The sequence below is a fragment of the Sinohyriopsis cumingii genome, chromosome 2 (assembly GCF_028554795.1).
Source record: "Sinohyriopsis cumingii isolate HCF-2022 chromosome 2, ASM2855479v2, whole genome shotgun sequence".
Lineage (NCBI taxonomy): Eukaryota > Metazoa > Mollusca > Bivalvia > Unionida > Unionidae > Sinohyriopsis > Sinohyriopsis cumingii.
The window spans coordinates 61191848-61201354 of NC_142962.1; the positions used below are offsets into that span (position 1 = coordinate 61191848).

The following is a 9507-nucleotide window of genomic DNA, read 5'->3' on the forward strand; positions in this document are numbered from 1 at the left end:
TATAATTTCACACTTTATTTTAAAATTTACTCGATCCGGACAACAATATTGTGGGCGATCGCCCTCAGATAACGACAGCCAAAATAAAGCGGATACCTTGTAAGAAGGTACAACTTCACAACACCACCACCAGTAGCAACCACTACATCTGGTCAAGATAATTGTGATGCTTACATCGATAACGTCATCATCTAGAATCTACAATTAAGTTATCCTAAAGTGAGTTCTGCCGTGCTAATGTAACTTTTCTAGGACATATCGTGGGACATGGGCAAGTTAAACCTATAGTATGTATGTATGTATGTATGTATGTATGTATGTATGTATGTATGTCTGTCTGTCTGTCTGTATGTATGTATGTACGTATGTTCTTTTGTTACTTGTTTAGGCTCTAATAAAAAGTAACAAATGATAGAGTGAAAACAACAAGCTTTGAAAAATTTAACAAATAATTTATTCCCCTGGAAAAAACACTAAAAATTTAAGAAAACAACTTACGGTTTTAAGAATCAAATCCAAAACTAATCCAAGAAAATGCACTAATTAAATTTTAGAAGTCCTAGTAATGAAATGTTTTAATGAGTTCAGGTTCGATTCCCCAAGAAAAATCCAAGATGGAAGGCGATGACGTGTAGTGTAGCTAGTATTGTGCTGTTATGTCTACAGTTCTTTGTTGTTTCTCAGTCAATAATATTCCGGTGTTTGAATTTCCGAATAAAATTTAAATAAATGTCTTTGTCCAAGAATTATGTATGAGCACTCAAATATTTCCAAGAAAAAGAATCAATTATTTAGAATCCAAATAATTTGAATAAAAATTATAACGCCAGACTGTCACAACAAAACGATCACTTTTACGTCGCAGTGTTTAGAAGCACAACTGACAAATTTCTCTATAAACAAATGTTATACAGTAACCAGAGACTTATGTGTTTAGATATTGCGCTTTCTTTACTTTTGTATATATATATATATATATATATATATATATATATATATATATATATATATATATATATATATATATATATATATATATATATATATATATATATATTACATGTTTAGTGTACTGTAAATCCATTAATGTCAAGCTATGTTCCTATCTCTTTTTTGTACTAATGAAAAATTAATTAAATGAAATCTCTTCTGAAGGGGAAATAAAGTCAGTCAGTCGTACATACATACATACATACATACATACATACATACATACATACATACGCACGCACACACACACACACACACACACACACACACACACACACACACATACATACATACATACATACATTGATACATACATATATACATATATACATAGATACAGATGTAAATACATCACATCATATTATTTGGTTAATATTGTATGTGGGATGTGTAAAATGTTTGTATTACTTTTGATTGCGTCTGTTCTGAAATGCTGAAAAACCCCATGGTGTCTCTTTTAAAAGCTCATCGTCCTTCATTAATCTCAAATGTTTCAGTATATCTTTTCCTTGACAATTTTGACTTTCCCACCTCAAAAGTTTCGAATTCAGTCAAGGTCTTACAATATATTTTGTCTAAAACATGGCCAACTGGACCAGCAAAGTCGCTATACCTATCCAAAGTTACGTCACTCAACTGATGAACTGTCGATCGTAAAGATATTTTTCAACAAGACCTAAATGGAGAGAAAGAATCGAAGGATAGATCACGATTTTATAGATCAGTCTGAAATATAAATACTATATCGATTATCGGAACTCCTCGTACAGTGATAGCTTACTATTCATGTTCAGAAATGGAACCTTTCCCATAAAGGCATATATAGGTAGTTTATATTTTGAATATCCCCTACGTTGAAAGACTGCTGTTTTTATGCACATATAGAAGATGAGTTTGACTTTGCTGTTAAGTGTCCCATGTACGATAATTTGAGAAATGCATAGGTACCTTAATACATTCATTGTAATGCAAATCACATCAAGTTTTATAACTTTTTCAAGAGAATCAATTATAATATTAATGTCCTGCATAAGGTTGCAATTTGTCAAGTAAAATCTTTAAAAGTTAGAGAATCAGTGTGTTAATCATAAAATCGTTATTGTTTGTGGATGTATCATATTTTAATAGATGCATGTAATTTGGGCCGGTGGCCTATGTTACTAATAAATAAAGATGATGATGATGATGATGATGATGATGATGATAATGATTAAAATAGTAATAATAGGTAAGTGAATGAATAATGAACGAATTATTTAATTGAGAAATATGAGGTCTAATCAAATGATTATTTTATTTTGTTTTATATGCGTGTACCCGTTAGGTGTCTTCTTGATAGTAGAGGTTAAGTTTTAATTTTCTTGCCCGGCATATCCATTAAGATTCCTTTCCTCTCCTGGTCTCGGAACTCCATTTGCGGTTTTGGCCAGTTGCATAATCGTGAAATAATATATCTATTAGATCCATAATCATGCAAATTCAGAATTTTCTTTGTCTGTAAAGTTTTGTCTTCCTTGTCTCCGTTTTGTAATGTTGCCTATGACACACACTCAATAAGAATCGAAAGCACTATCTTACCATAACACAAAGAGAGAGAAAGAGAGAGAGGTCACCTTCCTCCCACCTACACATGTACGTACTTAGAACCTATCTACATGCATATCATGTTCTTTTTCAGATTCTTTTAACAGTTCTCCAAAGATGTTAAATTACATAAGACCGGACCTCTTTGCATCGTCAAACGATGTCACAGGTAAATCTTTGTAGTCTTTGTTAAATGTGGAAAATTGTTTTCTGCTTTTAAATAAGCATCCTTTGCATAGCAAATCAATCACATCCTAGGTTCCCAGAGAGAGAGAGAGAGAGAGAGAGAGAGAGAGAGAGAGAGAGAGAGAGAGAAGGTTGTGTTTTAAAATGTTGCTTGCCTAGAGAGTTAGGTTTTCGTGCAGCTCGAGTATTAACCTTCGACTTAATTTTATACTCTGTTGGAAAAGAGCAAATAGCCAAGTGGGTTGGACTCTGGTGCACAAGAGATATGCGATAATCAGGACACACGTTCTATTTCTGCTTAGAATGAATAATAACTATAAACTTCGTGATTAGTGAACACGGCGCAAGTACAAAACAGTTTCCCCAATCTTACTAGCTAAACAAGCTGTTCAAGGGGAAGTAACTATTTCAATCTCTACAGCAAACACCAAACACAGAAGTCAAGAGATATTCTGGAATCCATGTTTAAATGGCAATGCAAATATACAAACAAGAGTTTTAAAAAGGAAGAAACAAAGAAGAAAAAAAAGGAAAACAGTCTTAACACAGGTTAACTACATATAAAGTACGTGCCGTCGTCAGTCCTCTTTCTAATTTATAAATTTTGTTGAAATCGTCCGATGTCGTTAAATTATATATTTCGTCCACTGAAAGGATTGTATTTGAAATATTTCACAACCTACTAGTCTTACTAGTAATTTGACTTTACGATGTGTTTATATGACATGGAAGTCTATTAGAACTGATTAGATTGTTTCACTTTTCAGTCATGGTCAACGATAGTGTCGCAACTGAGTTGTATCGAAAGGTCAGAATTGTATGTATCATCTTAACGATGGAAAAGGATTTATATACGAAGACTCGGGCTGTAAACAACACATGGGCCAGACGATGTAACAAACATTTTTTCATCATGAATACAATAATTCATAAACCGGACATCATAACTTCAATGTACCCGGATGAACGTCAATACCTAATTTACAAAGTTCAAAGTGCTTTTGAATTTCTTCATGACAAATACGTGGATGATTTCGATTGGATATTGAAAGCAGACGATGATACCTATGTAATAATAGAAAATTTAAGGTACTTACTCTCTCACTATAACGCCAGTAAACCTGGTTATCTTGGTTATAAGTTTGACAAATTCGTTTCCAATGGTTACATGAGTGGAGGAGGGGGATATGTTATTAGCAGGCAGGGCGTTAAACAGCTTGTTGAAAATGGCATAAGAGCAAACATGTGCCCCATCGTTCAGACGGAAGAAAATCCAGAACTGAGCGAAGACTTGCTTACCGGAGAATGTCTCCAGAACAGCCACGTGCCCATATTAAATTCACGTGATATTTATGGAAGAGATACATTTCATCCATACCCACTGGAACAACATATATTAGGAGAACTTCCATCGTATCTTTATTCTTGGAGCAAAGTTCCACCTGTGGAGGTAAGATGACTAAGATAGTATCACATTTACAGTGCTTATACTTATGTTTGCTTAGATTCAAGTGTTACCTTGTGACTAACACATAAACATTATAAACGGTGATTTTTGGTCAGGTTTAATCTGTAGAAAGATGTCTTTCTGAAAGAAACTCGTTACCGACGGACTTTATTTGTGCTGCCTCATTATAGGGTATGAGCTAATAATTGAATTCTCATCGACAGTATTGTTACTGTTTTGCAAAATTAATATACTTTAGCAGCAAGAGACTCAAATTAAGTAAACATCATATTCATCATCTATCCAAGAGAGCACATATGAAACGATTGCCAAAATAAATATGATGTACGGTTCATTTTTTCGATCAAAAATTCCCCTGCTTACTATTCATATCCATCCCTGTGAGATCAATGTTTATATCGGATACCTGATAGCCACAGCGATTAAATAAAATGATTTTATTTTAGGTTACAGCCTAATGTAGAGTACAATTTGGGCATATGTAGACCTCTTCAAAAAAGTTTGCGTTATGTTTATTTGTCTTTCATGGTAACACGTTACAGCCAATTAGCGACTTCATTTGTGTAAAAACAGTATTTCATATTACGCCAAACAGAATCTTCTTCCGTAGTTCGGAAAATATTTAGTTGTTTGTGGCCTTAAATAAAATTAATTTTCATAGTGCGAATTTATGCCAAACAACATTGTCCCTCCAAATCACCTGCTAAAGCATATGGCTGTGTCGCATTTACCGTTTTGAAGATACTGTGGAATTTTTTAATTTTTGAGCCCTCTGTAATGATTCATGGATTAAATTTTCACAAAAGAATCAACATCACCCATCCACTCGACAAAATCTGAAACAGTTTGATATATACGACATGATATGTGGATATGTGGTGTACATCCAAGTTAAATGAATTATAATATATTGCAACACAACTAGAGCAAATGTTGGTGATCTGACAAATAGCCCTTTATTAGTTACAGAATATTCGAAATATTTTGCGTTTTACCATGTACTCAAACAAAAATCGGTAGCACGCGCATTTCAGGGAGGAAATGGTCGCGGGGTTGGGCGGGGTGTCTGGCAAATGTTAAAAAGAGTTACATGCGATGTGTGCGAGTACAGTGAGTACCATAAAACATAAAACGGCCATTTTAAATTAAAGTTAATTAAATATTAAGGTTATTATGTTATTTATCAAACGCAGACGCTTCCTTTACCAATTCTATTATTGTACGCGAGGCTGAATGAGGTCCACCCGTATTAAAATCAGGCAAACAACTGAGGAAATGGAATTTAAAAAATCAGGGATGAATCATAAAATAATTATCATACAATAATTACTAAGGTACAAAAGCAAAATATACTTTTGAGGTCCAGTTTGTATTCCTGGTACGAGTACCTGCTTTAATTGTCTTTTATAGGAAAAATTCAATATTTCTAGACAAGTTTTATTATTTAAATGTTCTTTTCCTTTCTTTGCCTTTGATACTTGCATGCTTTTAGTTCCACGTTTAAAAGTCAAGAATTGTTACTCATAAAATATGTGCCTGAATTACTGAACTTACTAGAGCTGCTGAGAAAATGTATTACACGGCATTTCTTGAAGCAATCATTGCTACCTGCTTTTAAAATTCAGCGTGATAAAAAATTATTCTTATATGTAAATGTATCTAAAATTTACACATCAGGCAAATTACCTTAACGCATTGAAAACATATTTACTTCCGTTGGCCGATAAAATGAGTGATTTAGAAAACTGGATATATTTAATCCCAATCCTTTTCCACAGAATGTACATATTTCTATGGGGCACCTAATCAGTTCCTATTGAGGGTAATGCTAATGGTTTGCAGATCTGATATACTTTCATGGTAAGACCGGCAAATTTATTTTAACATCGTATTCATGATCTATTCAGGAGTCAACGTTTGAAACGTGTTTCCAGAAGTTGAAACATCCTACATACAGACCTGATTTAGTTGCAGATGATTTTAGCTGATTTCTGTTATCAAATTTTCGCTTTTGGGCTGACGATTTGAAAGCCGCCATGCAGTTAGAAGTAGTTTTACAGTATCATGAACAACATACCAAACATCTAAATACAAAATGACATCCAATGAGTGGATAATCCGATTGAGGACATGGGTAGAAGTGCATGGTGAGTACCTGAGCTCATGCACGGACGTCATATTCGCTAATAAGGAATATTGTTGTACATCACACTCAAATTCAGAACTGCTCAAATACCCTTCCTATAACGTAACAATATCTGGCTAATATAATTTTTGTACAATAATATAAAACTGTGAAGAATGTCTTCGTTTCGTTTGAAATAAATTCAAAAGTACTCCGTATCCTCTGCATACACAAACATTGCGAGAAATTATCAGAAATAATGATAGACCTGGTGTAAACTTCTGTTTATGGAAAACTGCATACACAAATATTGATAGAATTCATCAGAAATAATAATAGGCCTGATGTAAGATTCTGTTTATTGAAATATGCATGCACAAATATTGCGAGAAATGATCAGAAATAATCATCGGTCTGGTGTATAATTTTGTTTATGGATAAAATCTCATTTATACTTTATAAGGATGCTTTCATCCAGGGCAACTAATCAGTATGTAATGAAAAAACAGGGGTTGTCTTTTCAATGACCGTCCAGTTCCCTTTAAATGTCAGTTAGTGGACGGGTCAGTTTCAATTCTTTAACACTGTTCTGTAATATTTATTATCAAGATAGATAAAATGTACATCGATTTATCATTCTTTCTTTCATTCCAAACTGATCTATCTATCTGTGATAAGGCGACCAATATTCGCTTGTTTCCTTCATCTGCTGACAATTATTTTCTTTTCACAGGGCATTAATTGTTGCAGCCAATTTACAATCAGTTTCCACTACATGAAGCCGGAATCCATGATTTTAGTTGACCATTTGCTTTATCGTACCTCAGTTTTTGGAAGAACATTACCTGTCAATAACAAAGTGATTTTCCAAGCTGGAGAACCCACGCCTTAATGGAAAGAAAACGGAGATACTAAGCTTGACCAATTTTTGCAAGTCAGCAAAATATTTTGAGAAGTTTGAAAAGTACATTTAGCAACGGCTGTGTATGGAGGTATATATATATATATATATATATATATATATATATATATATATATATATATATATATATATATATATATATATATATATATATATAATACGTATTCATTTATGCATGTTATTCAAATAATATCTTGGTATGTTTGATATAAAAGTAACGTCTCAATTTATGCATCCTATTAAAATTATTGGAATGTGTTCAAGGTTTTACATTCAGCTAAATAATATGAACATTTAGTGACACTTTTTTCATAATATTTTGGTCTATATTTTACTTCCTTAATTTCAATTGGACCTGCACAAACGTCTGTGATGATTTGTTTCTTGAAAGAAGTTTCCATCTTTGCTCTCGTCTGCTAGCTCCTTCAGCATAACATACTGATGGCGATACTTACTGTGAATAACTTTTCTCTTAAAATGATAAAGGTACTAGTTATTTAAAGATTATTAACATCAATCTCTGTGTCTCTGTCTCTCTCTCGCTCTCTTTCAAATGTCAAATATAGGTAGCTTACCTGGAAAGATTTTCTGTTTGCACCTTTTATTTCTAACTTTTCTAACTTCTTGTCTGTCTTCCATCCTAAGACATATTTTGTGAACTATCACAGATGATGTAAACACATAAAAAACTTCTTCCTCCTCACACCCTTAACGGTTTGCATTTTGGGTGCATTTCATTACTACCGTAGGTAATTGCGTATAACAAGAGCCAAGCTGCAAACATGGACCTAGATCTGCCAGCCCATTATCATTGCATACGCTGTTTATACTATTTATGATTTCAGTGGAACAGGATGGTCCCTGAACTATAGGTGAATGATGCAAGGGTAGTTCTAGCCGCACGCCGTTCGTCACTGGGTATGCGTTAACTGAACACTATATTTCAGTAACTGTCGACTTAGTATGCGAGAGCAAGTTAGTCATTTAGTTACTTATTGTGTACAGTGCATCCCCAGCCATTTAACAGTGCCATCATCAGCAAGATGCACAGCCTGCAGTTCAACTTTGTCAGCGGACAATTGTTCACAATGTGTGACATGATCTGTAGAGCACCACCGCTACAGGAAGAGTCAGTGACCTGGCCCCATCCGGCAAGGCTGATTGCACAACGTCCCTGCCCTGTCCGGAAATGGTTCAGCTTGGTCCACTGATATCCTGGAAGGTTGAAGCCAGGAGGGCAGATAGATGACCCAGCTGCGAGGAAGTGGTTTACAACATATGATGTAGACCACTCATCCTTTCATGGCGAAATAGCTATCATATCCTCCGGCAGCGGACCTAACCATATTGGATGTCTCGGAATCAAGCGGACTGCTGGATGTGAGGTGATGTCCATTTACACTGAGCGGTTCTCACTGTGATAATCCTTAGCCAGCAGCTTTGTGGTTGCTTCCTGGCGACGGAGATGTGGAGGAGGAATGTTGCTAAGTACCGGAAACCATGGTAAAGGATTAGTGCTCCAGTGATTATGCGCATTGATGTGTTGAGCTGGACGTCAATTAGCTTGTTATGGGACGATCGAGCCCAGACAAGAGCGCAATACTTTGTAGCGCCCCAGGTTGAGCCAACAAGATTGCGAAGTAGGTTGTTTCGAGTGCTCAGTTTTACTGCAGTTTTCTTCGGGTGGTTGTAGAATGTCAGTAGTCTGTCCAGAATCACACCAAGGTATATTGGTGTCAGGTTATGTGCTGCCCATTGCGAGATCGATGCTAGTAGCACACTATTCGCCTTTGAGGGCTTGATTAAATACAACACGCTTGAGGGTGGCTTGGAAATAAATGGACTCCACATACTGCCGCATATCTCCGGTTGGAAATTAAAAGATTTTGAATAAGTTAGATAATAACCAATAACTCTTTGTCCCCTACATGGCATTAATGATGTGGTTCCAGTTGCGTTGGCGGTATGAAACTACCGAGCTAAAGGTGCATTTGTTTTGTATAGTCAACTTCAATGTAGACCCCAGCACTTATCCAGTATATGTCGATAAACAAGGACTGGTTATGGTTTATCGTACGGTTTTGACGAAATATTAATTTTATTAATTTGTAATTTACTGTACCCCATTTCCTTTTAGTGCTTATGACATTTCCTTACAATACACAAAGTCCGCCATTGTCCGCATCACTTCGTGCGATGATATGGGCCCTGACACTTTCCCTCTAGTTTTGC

General features: G+C 35.1%; 1 protein-coding gene across 1 annotated transcript in view; it reads left to right on the plus strand.

The window, feature by feature from the left end:
- The window catches only part of LOC149805010 (glycoprotein-N-acetylgalactosamine 3-beta-galactosyltransferase 1-like), a 54068-nt gene extending 46611 nt beyond the window's left edge, over window positions 1–7457 (plus strand). Inside the window, exons 2-4 of the mRNA XM_089935732.1 lie at window positions 2669–2743; window positions 3528–4210; window positions 7087–7457. Of these exons, the coding sequence (XP_089791858.1) occupies window positions 2669–2743; window positions 3528–4210; window positions 7087–7245 (917 nt within the window). The 3' untranslated portion in view covers window positions 7246–7457. The remainder of the gene's footprint in view (window positions 1–2668; window positions 2744–3527; window positions 4211–7086) is intronic.
- The last annotated feature ends 2050 nt before the right edge of the window (window positions 7458–9507 follow it).